Source organism: Eschrichtius robustus, chromosome 1 (assembly GCF_028021215.1).
Source record: "Eschrichtius robustus isolate mEscRob2 chromosome 1, mEscRob2.pri, whole genome shotgun sequence".
Taxonomy (NCBI): domain Eukaryota; kingdom Metazoa; phylum Chordata; class Mammalia; order Artiodactyla; family Eschrichtiidae; genus Eschrichtius; species Eschrichtius robustus.
Window position 1 is genome coordinate 190,502,612 of NC_090824.1, and position 17,390 is coordinate 190,520,001.

At 38.6% G+C, this 17,390-nt stretch overlaps 1 protein-coding gene across 1 annotated transcript in view; it reads left to right on the plus strand.

The window, feature by feature from the left end:
- MYO3A (myosin IIIA) overlaps positions 1-17,390 on the plus strand; it is a 180,449-nt gene that overhangs the window by 19,725 nt on the left and 143,334 nt on the right. Inside the window, exons 4-5 of the mRNA XM_068545549.1 lie at positions 6,602-6,706; positions 7,303-7,402. Coding sequence (XP_068401650.1) covers positions 6,602-6,706; positions 7,303-7,402 — 205 coding nt within the window. The remainder of the gene's footprint in view (positions 1-6,601; positions 6,707-7,302; positions 7,403-17,390) is intronic.

Here is a 17,390-nt window from a genome sequence, read left to right on the forward strand (position 1 = left end):
GTGGTATAATATTATTTTAAGGCATATTCTGTTAAGTTAAAGATGCATACTGTAAACGCTAAAGCAACCACTAAAAATAAAATGAAAAAGTACACTTAATAAGCCTATAGAGGACAAAATGAAATACTACAAATATTAGTTGTGTTCTTAAATGTTACTTCATTTGCTGTACATCCTTACAATTTCCAAAGACTTTAACTCATTGTTTATTTTTATAATTTTCACCAGTTATACTGGGGAATGAGTCCACAGAATTCTTCACACTGTCATTCTGGGGAAAAAAATGAATCCTATGAAATCTTTAAGAAAGAAATAATCAGTCTTGTTGACTCATTTATGAGGGCAACATTATACTGACAAAAGAAGACAAAGATATTACAAGAAAAGAAAATACATTCTGACATTTCACATGAACACATTTGGAAAAAATCTTTCTCAAAATATTAACAAATCGAATCCAGTAATATATAAAAATGTTAATATGTTATGACTGAATGGGATTGATCCCAGGAATGCAATTTTATTAAAACATTAAAATAAGTTTGTTAAACATTAAAATTTATTGCATCATAATTCACTGTATTAATGGAATCAAAGAGAAAAAAAATCAATAAAAACGTGTCAAAATTCAACACCCATTTGTGATAAACAATCTCAGCACTCTAGGAATAGATGGAAATTTCACCTAACAAAGTGCATCTACCCAATTTCTTATAAAGTGTGCAAAAAAAGTTTGGACTCTTTGCAAAAGCATATATATAATATGTTTAATATCTTTATTTTGGAGGGAAATTCAAATTAAAACCACAATGAAACTACTAGTACACACCCAATAATATGACTAAAATTTAAAAGACTTATAATACCCGGTATTGGTGAGGTTGTGGAGCAAATTGAACTTTTGCACATTGCTTCGTCAGTGTGAAATGGTGCAGTTACTCTGCAAGCAATACAGCCGTGTCTTATAACATTACACCCGCAGTTACCAAAAACTTCACTTGTAGGTGTTTGCTAAAAATTGGTTTCTGTAAAAAGACTCAAACGCTTTTATAAAATGAGCAAAGTAAAAACCAGAATGAGTGTTAGAAAATGAGAGTTTCTGCTTTTGTGGCCTCACATGGGATATGGTCAGACTAAGTGAAGGGTCTTAGAGCATTCTTAGGATAAACAAAAAACAATGAAAAACAGCAGAAGTCAGAAATGCCAACTGTAGAAGTCAGTACTTTTCCAGAAATTCGAGTAAAAATCTCACATTTCTCCTAATACAGTGAAGACAATACATTTTGAAAACTTATAAAAGCTGTCTTTGGAAGTGAGTTGTAATGATCTGTTCAGAGAATATCATCCCTTTTGATTTAGGTTATTGGTTTTTTTTCCATGTTTGACTACAGCCTAGGGAGAGAATTCATTTTCACTGTTGCTCTGTTCTTTCATTAGTGTAGCTCTGGCTTAAGAAAATTATACTTCAATTTTGTTCAGTGAAAGAACAAGGCCCTGTTATAGCATTGTGCTACGAAGCTACACTTAAGGGTTTTCTGGTCCCCTATTACAAAATCCCCCTTTTAACCTATCTTAGTGATTTATGAATTGCATAGGGTTAATATGATGCAATTCATTCCTCTGGGTGCAGTTCTTTGTAAATGGAAACATAACGGTCATTTTCATTTTTTATGATCTATTGCTTAATTCAACATTTGCATTTCTTTTAATACATTTTAATCCTTCACATTCATTTAAAAACAAACGTACTCCAGTTAATTTTTTTTTACTTTATTCATATATGAAAGGCATTATGTGCTAATTGAACAAAAGTAAATTTCATCCTAGAGCATATTTGAAATGTTGCTAATTCTAAACGAGGATTTAGAATATTCATGGTGATATCTCATCTTGAGCATCTTTAGGAAGAGGTCAACCACAAGTTAACTTGTGGTTTATTGACATTTGGTCCCTATGGTCTGTTTAATAATTTCCATGTTTGTTGTATTTGCCCTCTCCTTTTCTTTTTTCGTTTTAATCTACCTCTTCTTGAAGTTTCATTCAAAAGACCCCTTTCCATTCTGAAAATTAAACTATTCCTGCTTAGGCAGCAGCCAAATAGTAGAATAATTAGTTTCTAAGAAGACCCTGTAAGGGGTCTGACATAACTTGGAGTAATTTTGTATGCTCCTTCATTGTTAGTTTAGGACCTTTTCGAATATTCTTGATGTTAGCAGCTAGATTTTAAAAAATTAATAGATTTTATTTTTTTGAACAGGTTTAGGTTTATGGAAAAAATGAGTGGAAAGTTCAAAGAGTTTCCATAAATCCCCCTCCACCAAGTTTTCTCTATTATTAACATCTTGCATTGGTATGGTACATTTGTTACAGTTGATGAGACAATAATGATACATTATTATTAACTAAAGTCCATAGTTTGCATTAGGGTTAATTCTCTGTGTTGTACATTTTACACAGAGATATTTTAAAGACTTTATTTTTTATCATAGTTTTAGAGTCACAGAAAAATTGAGAGGGAGGTACAGAGATTTCTCATATGTCCCCTGCCCTCACACATGCATAGACTCCCCCATTATCTACATTTCTTACCAGAGTGGTGCATTTGTTACAATTGATGAACCTACATTGACACATCAGTACCATCCAAGGTCCACAGTTTACATTAGGGTTCACTCTTGGTGGTGTACTTTTTATGGATTTTGACAAGTAAATAATGACCTGTATCCACCATTACAATATCATATAGGCTTGTTTCACTGCCTTAAAAAATCCTCTGTGCTCCATCTAGTCATTCTTCCCTTTCTCTTCCCTGAACCCTATTAATCATTGATCTTTTTACAGTATCCATAGTATTGCCTTTTCCAGAATGTCATATAGTTGGAATCATACAGTATGTAGCATTTTCAAATTGCCTTCTTTCACTTAACAATATGCATTTAAGATTCCCCTATTCCTTGTGTTGGTAACTAGGTTTTAAACTCAATTCAGAGTCATATCTTCTGTTTTCTGGGCACCTTTGAATAATAGAAAAGTGTTCTGTAATAATTGGGCATCCATATATAATCCATACCTAGCACATGTACAAAAATTAACTCAAAATAGATTATAGACCTACCTGTATGTGGAACCTAAAACTATAAAACTTCCTGAAGGAATTATAGAAGAAAAATTTTTTGACCTTGGATTAGGCAAACATTTTCTTGATATGACATAAAAAACACTTTCTGTAAAATTTTTAACATGATAAATATAGAACTTCTGCTTTTCAAAAGACACTTAAAATAAAAGGTCAAGCCACAAACTGGGAGAAAGGACTTGTATCCAACATATATAAAGAACTCTCAAAACTCAATAATAAAAAAAACAATAAAAAATGAACCAAAAATTTGAACACTTCACCAAAGAAAATAAATGGATAGCAAATACATACATGAAAAGATGGTCAATGTAATTAGTCATTAGACAAACTCAAATCAAAATCACATGAGATCCATTTAGAATAGCTTTTTAAAAAGTCACAATGTCAACTGCTGACGAGGATGTGGAACAACTGGAACTCTCGTTCACTGCTAGTGGGAATGCAGAATGGTACAGCCACTTTGCGAAATAGTTTAGCAAATACCTAGAAGGTCAAACATATGACCGATAGGACCCAACAATTCCCAAGAGGAATGAAAACCATATTCACGGAAAAGCCTATTATGCAAATGTTTACAGTGGTTTTGCTCATAATTGCCAAAAACTGGAAACAACTCAAAGGTCTTTCAATTAATGAATGGATAAACAAACAGTGGTTTATCTATTCAGTGGAATACTCAGCATTAAAGAAGGAATGACTAACATTAAAATAGCATTAAAGAAGGAATGTACAGCAACAAAGATGAATCTCAGATTCATTGTGCCAAATCAAAGGAGCTAGACTTAATGGGCTACACACCTTATGACTCAATCCCCATGACATTCCTGCGAAGACAAAATTATAGGGACAGAATAGAGATTAGTGCTTGCCAGGGGCTGGGGGAGAGGTTTGACTACAAAGAGACAGGAGGGTAGAATTTTGTGTGATGGATTTGTTCTTTATCTTGACTGTTGTGGTTACATGACTCATATATTTGTCCATACTCAGAATTGTATGCTAAATTGGGTGAATTTTATTGTATGTAAATTATGCCTCAATATACCTCACTTTAAAAAAAAACTAAAGTGTATATCACAAAGAATCCTGTATTCTCAACTTTACTAGTTGGGGAAAATAACTATTGCAGAGAAATATTGATACTGGAAAGTGGTATTTGAACTTAGTGCAAGCTCTATGATCGCATTAGTTCTTTTTTCAATTTTTATTTTATTTCCTGCACAATTTTTTAAAATAAATTTATTTATTTATTTTTTATTTAATTAATTAATTTATTTTTGGCTGCATTGGGTCTTCGTTGCTGCACTTGGGCTTTCTCTAGTTGCGGTGAGCAGGGGCTACTCTTCATTGCGGTGAGCAGGGGCTACTCTTCATTGCAGTGCGCGGGCTTCTCATTGCGGTGGCTTCTCTTGTTGCAGAGCACAGGCTGTAGGCACGAGGGCTCAGTAGTTGTGGCTCACGGGCTCTAGAGCGCAGGCTCAGTAGTTGTGGCGCACAGGCCCAGTTGCTCCGCGGCATGGGGGATCTTCCCGGACCAGGGCTCGAACCCGTGTCCTCTGCATTGGCAGGTGGATACTTAACCACTGCCCCACCAGGGAAGCCTCGTCCTGCACATTTCTTTATGGCTCCTTTATTCCCCCTACTAAGATTCTAGCTGTTTACTCTTGAATTAACGTAATAGTCAATCACAGAAGATGTAGCAAAGGGGCCACACTTTGGAGACATAGGAAAAGCCATTCAGTCACCCTGCAATGAATTTTGGAAATTTAAAAACTGGTCCTAAAACTTGGTTCTTTTAAATAAGTGCTCTGCAATTTAAAGGACTCAATTTCTTTTCAGTCAATTTTGAGTAATTTTGTGAACCAATCTTGCTGGGCCACAGAGGAGGCAATGTGACCCTGTATTCTGCTGTCAGGACGGCACACTCTTCTTATCCAGTTAAAAGGTGTTCCCTTTTCTGCAGAAGAAAATGCTGGTTTGGGAATGCTAGGGCTGCACCGATTCCTGTAGAAGATGAAAGTTTTCTTTGAATGTAGAAAGACACCAGTTATAAAAGGGGTTGCATCTAAGTGTTCATTTGTGAGTTCGTGTTTAGATTTTAAACACACTTACAAAAACAATATTACACATGATGGCTAGATCGACCAGCCAGCCCAGACCTCCTTTTGGGGGATCATGACATGTCATTAAATGTAAGGCTGGACTCTAAAGTCAGGCTGTCCAAGTTGAGGTCTTAGCTCTTTCACTACTGTGTGATCTTTTCCAAGTTACCTTAGCATTTTGTGCCTCACTTTCCCAATCCTTAGTATGGAGATGCTAATAATTCCTACTTCACAGAGTGGTGAGATACACAGATAATGCATGTAAGTGGATTAGAAATGTGCTAGCTTAAAGAATGTGCCCAACACAGCTGTTATTATCTAATCTATAATGTATCAGGAGTGTTCAGGCATCCAATAAAATCTAATCACTGTGTTAGAAAAAAGTTTGAGAGAAAATGTGTTCAGTATTTTAGATGAGGGTGTCAGGAATCCACTTCCTCTCACCTTTGTTCTCTACCTCCATTTAGGTCAGTAGAGTCAGGGAAATGCCAGACTCTTAGTTTGCAGGCACTGAGGTGTCAGAGGAGGCCCCATAGTTCAGGGTAAGGGCAAAGAGACCATGGACCAGAGCCCTGGGAGGAGAGACAGAGCTGACAGCAAAGGCTAATGGATCAGACGTTAGGGGATCGCGGGGTCAAAGCTTTGTTGGGACCATTTACCTAGTTATCTCCCCTCTCATGTTCCACTGCTAATGTCAGTGTTTCTCTCTTCTGAGAATACACAGCCCCTTTGAAAGTTTACTGTGGGACTTCATGTTACTGAACTTCAGAGAAACCTGGATGTGAAAAATTCCCCTACCATGCTCCTCCCTTTTGTTTTCCTCTAAGATTCCTCTACTCTTGGGAGGTGTGGAGGGAGGAAGCTAGGGAACGTGACACTTAAAACAGTTTTCGAAAGTAGTATTTGTAACCCTTACTTCAGCACAGTCTGAAGTTTTACCAGAAGGGAGGTATGTTTTTAAATTAATGCACATATGAAACAGTATATAGCCATGGATTGAGGTCACATTGCACTATTAATTAAACTATCAGGAATCAAGAATGCTTTTAAGCCCTAGATCTTAAAATTTGAGACTAATTTATAGAATCATAATTCTTATCCTTAAATTTAAAAGCCAAGCCCAGTGCTTCTCCAGATTCTCTTCTAAAAATTAATTCATATGGAAACTGTGTTCCAATAATTAATTGTACACTAGTACAAGTTTGTATCTTCATTTCATTTATGAAACCATAAAGATGATGGGAATAATTGTTTGAAACAAAAAATTAGAACAGTTTTTTAAAACGTTTTGAGAAAACCTTTTATAGCAAGTACTTAAAATGTCATATCATTTTAATATCTATCTTGAAATATCCTTTTATAGCTGTGCAACGGAGGATCAGTGACAGATCTTGTGAAAGGATTTCTGAAGAAGGGCAAAAGAATGAGTGAGCCCATAATTGCCTACATTTTACGTGAAGCGCTGTTGGTAAGGCGGTTTAAATTGTTCGTGCATTAATTAGGAGGCAGTTCCAGTTAAATAAAAAGTGGGGATCCTATTTTTAGCAAAACATCACTACATTAGTATTTATCGATGCAAGAGTAAGATGCAAAATGTGAAACGTTTAGCATAACTAATTCCTTTTTTCCATTAGAGATCTACCCTCCTTGTGTCAACAGAAACCTGAGTTTTGATTGCCTAGGTATATTTCTGAGATTATGGCAAAGGTAGATAATGTGTATTTTTACTAATAGTTAGGTTTTTATTTGCCATTATTTATTTATTTATTCCTTTAACAGCCATTATTTCAAATGAGTGTATAGAATGTTTTCTTCTGTTGAGATCAGCACATTTTAAATAAACTATTTGCTAAGGGCTAAGGAGTATGCACTGGTTTTTTGAATTTTTATATAGTCCAAAGTGGAAATGATATACTTTGATTTGACTAACTCAATGTGAAACATTTAAGAACCTTTGTTAATTAACATGTGTTACCTATTGATTTTGTATAAATGCATCCATCTGAAAAATGTGTTTTTGATGCTTTCTTTAAATGTCACTATGTATTTATTTCCCACTTCTAGGGACTTCAGCATTTGCATAACAACAAAACTATCCACCGTGATATAAAAGGAAATAACATCCTATTAACCATCGAAGGCGGAGTTAAACTCGTAGATTTTGGTAAGTTTTGTTTGAAATGCATGGATTTGGGCCGCAAAATGACTCGTATGATGTGATTTGATCATTTTCCGTCAGCCTTGCTTTGTAGGCATTGAAAGAGAAAAAACCAGTATCTCATTGAGGTAGGAAAGTTGCAGAGATTTTAAAAAATTTGGCAAATGAGAGATTCCCAGAAGAAAGAGTGACTTCTTTCAAGTCAGCCATCGTGTGCCTGTAACACTCCTGCAGCAGTATGTGTGGTTGATTCTCTGAAATAGACGGGCTCCAAATAATCACACTAAGTCTAAATGGCAAGCCCACGGCCCTTACTATTGATTGCTTTCCTGATGGGCAGGTGCCCAAACCCAGGATTTTGAGACATGAGGGGAAATCTTCAGATGTCTCTGGGAAAATGTTTTCCCTCCAAAGAGGGCAGCACAAGTGAAGATGGTCTCTTTCTTACTTGGGACCTTCTATGTCTTATTGTGTTGCCTGCAGCCACCTTGTTCTATCCTGAGGTGTTGCATCCCAAGTGGAAAGGCAGCCCTGCGAGACGGGAAGAAGGAGGGTCCTTGGTGACATAATCCAGCCACTAAATCAACTGACTTTGAAACCTCCCCTATCTCTGGACCTCCTGTCATGTGAGATAATACATTTCCGTATTGACTGAGCCAATTCGGAGTGTCTGTGTCAGAGCCAGAGGCACTGTAGCTGATACCCCTGCTCCTCCTTTTCCAGTTGTGACAGTGATATCTCCCCCGTCTCACTGGACCCCCACTAACACACTACACCCGTGAGAGTGGGCAGCATTATTCTAGGACATCTCAGTATCCTTGTCTTCCCCCCTTTCCTGCACTCAGGCTGGGTAAGGTGTCTCTCCTTGTGCTTCTGTACCCTGTATATTTCTCCATTTCTGTGTTTATCACATAAGATTATAATGGTCTATTTGGTCTTTACATGTAGATAAAGATACTTAGGCTCACAGATAGACAGGGTCATTAAGAGGTGGGACTATGTCATCTTCTATTTTGTAGACCTAATACTTTGGGAATAGTAGTTCAGTGAGTAATAGTTGAATGAATGAGTGACTCTTCCTTCATTTTGCATTTTGGAAAATGAAGCTTAGGGAAAGTCATCGATTCACTTTAGAAATTAATTGTTTTAATCCCAGTATGTAGCTCTTTAGTGATCTGGCTTCACCCAGGAATGAACTTCAGAGCATCTAGACAGGAACAGTTGAATAACGTATCTTTCAAACGACCACGTGTTTTTTTCCCTCAGCTGAGCATTTGAAAACTACGGAGCAGCAGTGAGCTTGGCGATGAATTCCTGATTAATAACTGGGATGCAGCTAGTGTGTGTTACTAGTTGAGTTCAGAGCTGTGCATTTGAACAGTCTGGCCGGGTTAGGATACTAATGAGAACTTGTGCCTGAAATTCTAAAAATCGACAACAAAACACTCTTCGCTGCTCCATGGACAGAGCCGTGACTCTCTTCAGACAATAATTTTGGCTCCAGTCTTAACAGACCCAAATGGAGAACTTAATATTTAACTTGAGATCTCATAATTCTCTTGCTCTGAAAAATGGCTACAATATATATAGCCCAGATGAAAACTGTTAAAACAAATGTAAGTAAACATCTTCTTCAGTCACAAAAAAAAAAAGAACTTGGTAAACCAGTAGCTCTGAGAAAGGCAACTTCCTGTGACACCCTCCAAAGTAATCCAGAGTAAAAATATACACCTAGACAATAAATAAAGGGGCCTTTTTTATGATATCTTTAGAAAGTAGTCATAATTTAGAAAGCTGACAAAATGAGAGCTTTGGTTTTATGTTAATTAACTTAAAGACTTCGACGTCAGCAACAATTAGAAAAGAGGGTCAGTTGCCTATTAAATGTGTTCCTGGTGTCTGATACTAAAATGCTATTATTTGCATATAAAAGGATGCTTATATTTCTATTCTCCATGGTAAGAGGACATGGATTCAGTTCACCTAAGATGGTTTAAGGTTTTCATATGAATTAAAACCCGAGGATGGCGGTTCGTACATAGTGAAACTTCTCAAGGGCATAAGGAATATGGTGTACGAAGCCACCAACTGCAGAACCAAACTGAAAATCAAGGTCCTCAGTTTATGTTTAAATCAGATTTTCAGAGAATGCCACAGCTGGGAGTAAAGGAGTTTAGAATATATTTTCATTTGGATTTCTCACCTCATGAAATGTACAGTAGGCTGATTATTGGATATTGGAGATCTAAATGTTCCAATGGAATTCCACCACCTCATCCATCCCCGGCAATCTGCTTCATATCAAGAGTTTCTTGTCTTAGAAAAAGTCCTCGGTATCTATTTTGTTGCTCAAGCTAGAAACCTTAGCTTATCCTTGAGCTTTCCTTTGTCTTCACCACCCGCATCTACAATGAGTCACAGGGCTCTGTCTATGTTATAAATTCCCAGACTCCGTCTTTATCTCTCTGCCCTGGTCCTCACCATCACCTCTGACCTGGGCTCCTGCAGCTACACTTTACTAATCCCCCTGCAGCCAGTCTCATTCCTCTCCTTCCAGACCATTCCCCACACTGCAGCTCTGGCTCAGCTGACCCTGCCACTCTCTGGCTCAGTATTTTGTCAGTGGTTTGTCAGCCCTCCTTGGGGAGGGCTGTGCCTTGTGATCCTCTCTGCTGGCCCAGAGTAAGCACTGAAAGATTGACACCTTTTTTGGCCCCTTGGTGCACAGCAGGGACCCCCTCTTCCTATTACCTATGAGCCAGGTCAACTTCTTTCAGTCTCTTAAATGTACCACCCTCTTTCTCAGTCAGGGCTCTTACACATGTGTCGGAGGAAGATCTTCGAAATTGGTTAACATGCTTTTCTCTTGCTTATCCAAGAATGTGACCTTAACCCGAGTCTGCCAGAAGCATCTCTCTGTTTGGGGGGAGGTTAAGATTTGTTCCAGAAGGAATGCAAGAAAATGACTGAGGAAATAATTAAAAAATAGGAATGTGTAGCAAGATCTGGGTTATCTCTTGAGAAAGATCTGTCTAAATTGCTTTATCTTCTCTTTAGCTTATGGAGAGGGAAATTCCAGGGATCCATTGTAGGGTTTTGCATAAGAGAGAACAGAAAGAAGAGGGAAACCCTTTCCAGTTCTCGGGTAATTGTGGAAAGGTGAAACAGAGAAAGAGGCGGGACAGTGAGATGAGCTTTTAAAAAGTGAAGGTGACAACGAGGGTGGAAAGGAACTCTTACCCTCACTCTTCCCACCACCATCATTCTGAGTCCCAGACGAAGTCCCTGCAGAGTCTGTGCAGACGAAGTCCCTGCAGAGTCTGCGCCAGTCCAGACTGGGGTGATCACATCGTCCTGACGTAGAGGTGCAGAGTGATTTGGTACAGGAAGCACTGAAGCTAAGCTTCTCCAAACCCCTACCCTCTCCTCCCATTAACCCCCAAATAACTGCAAATCTGGCTGGGGAGTTTCTAGAGGGGGTTACTCAGGATGGGCGGTGAGGGGCAGAGCCCAGATCACCTGGGCCAGGTCTGAATAGGAGTCACAGCCAGACCTCAGAGCATTGTCAGCCCCAGCTGAAGCCACCCTGAGCCTTCGTCTGCCAGGATTCTCTACACAGGTAGCCCTGCCTGCATGAGAACAGGATGCAGACCCCATCAGGAGGGCCAGGGGGCCCCTAGCAGGCAGGCAGACAAAGGAACATGGCCCCAGAGACCAGAGACCCACCACACCCAAGGACCCTCCCTCTTCTCCCCACCACAAGGTCTTACAAGCCATCCCTCATCCTGTACAGACAGTACTGTCTTCAGGAGAGAAGAAGGAGGGGGGCCATCTGAGAGATGGAGCAAGTGCTTTCATTCAAGAGAGACTGAACTCTTTCTAAGAGGACTTAAACGGTTTAGATCTGACTAAGCTTTACTTCTCCCAGCCAGTGGGTAGGGACATAGGAGAGCCCATAATAGTTAGAGGCAAAATGAAGAAATCACAATGACAATTTTCTTTATGTATCTAAGATTTATGTCATTGAATTTTGTGACCAGTTACAAACATGATGCTTTCCCTGCATGGAAACCTCCCCTCACCCCTGCACCCAGCTAACTTCTGTCTGCCTGGCTGAGAACTTCCCCAACACCCTATCCTTTCCTTTTTTAAAAATCTGTATTTTATATTGGAGTATAGTTGATTAAAAATGTTGTGTTAGTTTCAGGTGTACAGCAGAGTGATTCAGTTATACATATACATACATCTATTCTTTTTCAGATTCTTTTCCCATTTAGGTTATTACAGAATATTGAGCAGAGTTCCTTATACTATACAGTAGGTCATTGTTGATTATTTATTTTAAATATAGCAGCGTGTGCATGTCAATCCCAAACTCCCTAACTATCTCTCTCCCCACCCTTCCCCCTGGTAACCATAAGTTTGTTCTCTAAGTCTGTGAGTCTGTTTCTGTTTTGTAAACAAGTTCACTTGTATCATTTTTTTTTTTAGATTCCGCATATAAGCGATATCATATGATATTTGTCTTTCTCTGTCTGACTTACTTCACTTAGTATGATAATCTCCAGGTCCATCCATGTTGCTGCAAATGACATTATTTCATTCTTTTTAATGGCTGAGTAATATTCCATTGTATATATGCACTCTGTCTTTTCTTTAGCCAAACAGTTATCACATTTGATTGTAATCATGTGTTTAATTTGACTACCTTCGCTGCTAAGCTGTGAGCTTTGTGATGGCTCGGTCTCTGTCTGGCCTATCACTCTGTCCCTGGAACTAAGCATGGCACTGGCACATCGGAAGTGCTCAATAAATACTCTCGAATGAGTGAGTGAATGGGAGGCAGGATTTTCCATGTAATTGTGTGACCTTGAGAAGGTCACTTAAAATCTCCAGGGACATCAAGTATGAAAAACAGTCTCTATCTCATACAGTTGATCACTGTGGAGAGTAAATGGGATGATACAGATGAGCTATGTAGTATAATTATTGACACTTTATAATTAAAAAAATCTGAGCTATTATCATGAAGTAATACTGTCACCTCGCCCCAGCTCAGTGTATACATAGTAGGTACTTGATAAATAGTGAATAAATACTTTATTTAAATATTGATAGTTGCTAAATATTGAAAATCTGAGTTCCCAGAATAGATGCCTCTTTCTGTTTAAAAAAATAATAGCCCTTTGCTAGAGTCAATTGGATATTAACTTTAAATATCAAGCTATTTAATTACACTAAAAGTAAGATTCAGTTTGCTAATGCTAGTTATGAGTAGAGCCTTTAAGAAAACCTTTTGTTTTCTTGTTAAGTGGGCTAGGCTTTGACAGAAAACCACCAGCCACCTCAGAGAATAAAAAGACAAGTGAGCTTGCAGACGTTATAAATGAAATACATTAGCAGTCACTGGTGTATGATCAATCAGTAAATAACACGACCTCCCAGGAGATAAACCCCTTTAGGCAAGTCAACTAACATCTGAAAAAACAGTCTTAATTTGGAATAGAAAAATGAAAGAGAGACTAAATTTAAAGGGCAGTACTCAGTTCTCATTTCTACAGATTTCTCTCTGGGGAATCTTCATTTCTAATAGAATAGTTAACATTTCAATACAAAAGTACAGAATGTACTTCTTGTGACTTATTTAGACATCATTCTTATGACAGAGTATTTCATGGCTTTCAATCTCTTATTACCCACATGCTCAATTTTAGACCAAATCCCCAATGAATAATGTAGGTCAAAGAGAAGTTGTGACTTATTTATTAATAACCCACTTTTGTAGCATCCAGTGAGGCAGGCACACCTGAACTTAAAAACTATGAGGTTCCCTTCATTCCTTCCTTTCTTCCAGAATAATTCAGAACAAAAGCCATTTGGTGGGCCCGAGAAAGCATGGGAGTCGGGGTGTAGCTCAGCAAGTGGTTTGGATCTGAAAGGGGTGAGGAAGGTGTCCACGCTGGGAGGGGAGGGGCAGTGGTGGCTCGGCTTGGGGTGTTGAGTCCCCGAAGAGGGGACAAAGAGAGCATTTGTCTAGGGGGATGGTGGTGACCCCAGTCAGGTTGTCAGAGCCTGAGCTGCATAAGGGCGTCTGCATAGGGGTCAAGATGGAGACAAGAGGTTGGTTACATAAAGGGGGCTTGATACCATCTGGAAATATCCTGAGCACAATGGAAGCCAGGTTTCTTACTGTAAGAGATGAGAATTACAAATGTGGAAGGGAGAAAACTGAACCCCATGATGTTGGATTGGAATTGGAGGTGTCAGTGTGAACTCATGGTTTTCAATATGTAGAGAGGCATATAAAAAGAAATATAATGTGATACGTGTGGTGTGTTTGTGTGTGTGTGTGTGTGTGTGTGTGTGTGTGTGTGTATACAGGTTATCTGGCTATGTCCACTAAGAGAACTTGCAAGCTTGATGCCCCAAGAGCAAGCACATCAAACACCTAGCTCTCAGTTTTTAAATACAATTCTCCACTAATAGTAAGCAAGGATTCTTGGAGAAAAGCTGATTTTTAAGGCCATACAAGATAAGCCTGGAACTTAATGTGCCAAAAAAAGTGAGGAACTGCCCAAAGAATGATGGAGACAATGTCAAAAGGACACAGAAGCCAAACTGAAGTGATTCTCACTGACCAAATCTGGGACAGTTTGAGCATCAAAATAATGATAATAATGATGGTAGCAGTGATGTCCATTGAATAAAGTAGAAATCCATTAATTCATACTTTCGTACTTCCACACATAAATAGATGAATGGAAAAAAGCTAAAGCTTTTCTTTATAGAAGAATGCCAACTAATGAATGTAGAAGGAATAATGAAAGTTTAAAAATTATCTTTTGGCAACCATCATAGTAATAATTAGTTCATCCAAAAACTTCAATGGATGCTAAACTAGTGGGTTAAGTTTTGATTAAAAATAGGATATTTAGATAGTCTCAAAAAGCTCTGCATAAAATACTTAATTACAGAAGAGAAGGAGAAACTTTACAGGTGAGAAGCCTGGCAGACACAGACTTAATCAGGTAGGCAAAGTGAATACAACTACTGATGTGACAAATGGAAGTCACGTACCACCTGATAGGATACAAGGAGAAAACTTCCCTTCCATGATATTCCTGCCAAAAATGTAATCTTGAGGGAATATCTGGCAAATCCAAGTTCAGGAACATTCTACAAAATAACTAGCCTGAAATTCTAAAAAAAATATCAAGGTCATGAAGTTCAAGGAAATATTAAGGAACTCCTCCAGATTGAAGGAGACCAAAGAGACATGACAACTAAACACACCACGTGATCCTGGATTGGATCCTTTCATTGTTAAGTATATTTGGGACAATTGATGAAATTTTTTTTTTAACAAATATTTCTTTATTTTAAATATTTTATTTTATTTTATTTTTAAAATTTATTTATTTGTTTATTTTTGGCTGTGTTGGGTCTTCGTTGCTGCACACGGGCTTTCTCTAGTTGCGGCGAGCAGGGGCTACTCTTTGTTGCGGTGCGCAGGCTTCTCATTGCGGTGGCTTCTCTTGTTGCAGAGCACGGGCTCCAGGTGCGAGTGCTTCAGTAGTTGCGGCATGCGGGCTCAGTAGTTGTGGCTCACGGGCTCTAGAGCACAGGCTCTGGAGCACAGGCTCAGTAGTTGTGGCACACAGGCGTAGTTGCTCCACGGCATGTGGGATCTTCCCGGACCAGGGATCGAACTGGTGTCCCCTGCATTGGCAGGTGGATTCTCAACCACTGCACCAGCAGGGAAGCCCAAACTGATGAAATTAGAATGGAGCATGTAGACTAGATGGCAGAAATGGATCTGTGTTAAATTTCCTGGTTTTATTAACTGTATTGTGGGTAGGTAGGGGAATGTCCTTGTTTGTAGCAATCATACATTAAAGTATTTGGGGGTGAAAGGGCATCATGTAGCCCACTTACATTACATGGTTTACATACTTACATACTTAAATGGTTCAGGAAACAAAATTATTTATACTTCTCTTGCCAACTTTTCTCTAAGGTTGAGATTATGTCAAAAAATTTTTTTTAACTATGGAGTAGAGTTGGAGACTTAGCACATATGTCTAAAGATGTTTATGTATATGTCTGAAGATTATATGTATACACACATATATATCTACCAGATATATATATTTGGTAGTTGAATGTTATGAATCTTGAAAATTTGAGAGCTAGTGCTTTATATAATGAAATGATATATTGAAAAAAGAAACTAGAGGGAAGAACCATTTTTAAACGTTGTCAGAGCTTTAGAATTTTCATACCTATACAAAAAATTAATATTTTCCTCAGTCAGAATTTATTTTTATACTTCAGGGAGGTGACCTTTATTTTATTTGAAAGGAAAGACATGTATGAATTCTTTCGATTTGTAAAGCAAAACCATGAATAAATGGACTCTTTGTTTTAGACCTCTGTGGTTCCAGCTGAACCTATGGGCTCAACTCTGCCAAAGTGAACATTTTCTGAAGTTGAACGAAGCTGTTTGGCCTTATAGATAGTGTGTATGTCTTGGTCAAGGGCCTTTCAGTTGTAAGGACAAGAACCCCAAACTAGCTCCAAAAAGGAGTAAGATACAAAAGGCAATTTCCTAGATAAGAAGAACGGGAGGAAGGGGACTGGAACAGACAGAAGACCGGAAGATGAGACCCAGGACCGCTTGCTGCCTCTTAGTCTCTCACTGGAGAAACTGAATCTCTCCTCTCTGCTTCTCTTTGAGTGTCTAGAGACCAGCCTCTGGAGTCTTCATGTTGCCCAACAAGGCTTCTCAAAAATAGCAGCCTCAACTGTCACCGCCTTTATGACCTTATGGGTCTAGTGCCAATAGCTAACCGATCCAGACTTTTAGCACCTAAATCCAAGGGAATTGGGAGTGGGAGAAGGAGTTCAGTTGGGCAAGCAGGGTCAGACATCCCCTTTGATCCAATCAGCCATGACTGGGGATTGGGCTGATACACTACAAGCACATCTGCCTGGGCCTTCCTCTTCTGCAAGTAACTGTAAATAAAGATTTTTTTTTTTTTAAAGAGGGTTATGGAAAGGGAGAGACAAAGAAATTTCTAAATATCCTAGAGAATATTTTTTTCTTATTGATGGGCACTGCCCTATATTCTGAGAGATGTTCAAAATTTTGGTTTTTATTGTTGAAATTAAATTACATAAAGTACACCAAAAAATTCTGTTATGAAGTTAAGAATGGATTTCAGACATCTTGAAAGAGTTTTTATTTAGCAACAAATGAAAGAAAACTTATATCTAGGGAATTACCTAACACAGAAACAAACTACCTCAGTGCAGGTTAGCAATTGTAGTGTAAGTCACCAGTTCTGCCTTTCCATGATGTGATCGCTTTAGGGGTACCAAAGAGGACTTTCCTTCTGTTTTTTTAAGAATCACCTCTTTGTCTTCTCAGTTTTTCTCATTGTAAAATAAGTGTTTTGGACCAGCACTCAATGATCTTATTTATTTATTATTATTATTTTAAAATTTATTTATTTAATTAATTTATTTTTGGCTGCATTGGGTCTTCGTTGCTGTGCGTGGGCTTTAGTTGCGGCGAGTGGGGGCTACTCTTTGTTGCGGTGCGCGGGCTTCTCATTGCGGTGGCTTCTCTTGTTGCAGAGCATGGGCTCTAGGCACGCGGGCTTCAGTAGTTGTGGCTCGCAGGCTCTAGAGCGCAGGCTCAGTAGTTGTGGCGCACAGCCTTAGTTGCTCCGCGGCATGTGGGATCTTCCCGGACCAGGGCTCGAACCCGTGTCCCCTGTATCGGCAGGCGGGCTCTTAACCACTGCACCACTAGGGAAGCCCCTCCTGTTGCCTTTTAAAGTAATTTAAGTCAGTCATTCTTAAGAGAATTTTCATTTTTCTACCTTCTTAGCTAATTTTCTTGTGGGAATTTATGTTAAGTAAAAATGCCATTTGTCCTCAGGAAACTCATTTTTCTCTCCAGCTAAAGTTTACTAACCTGAAAATGGAC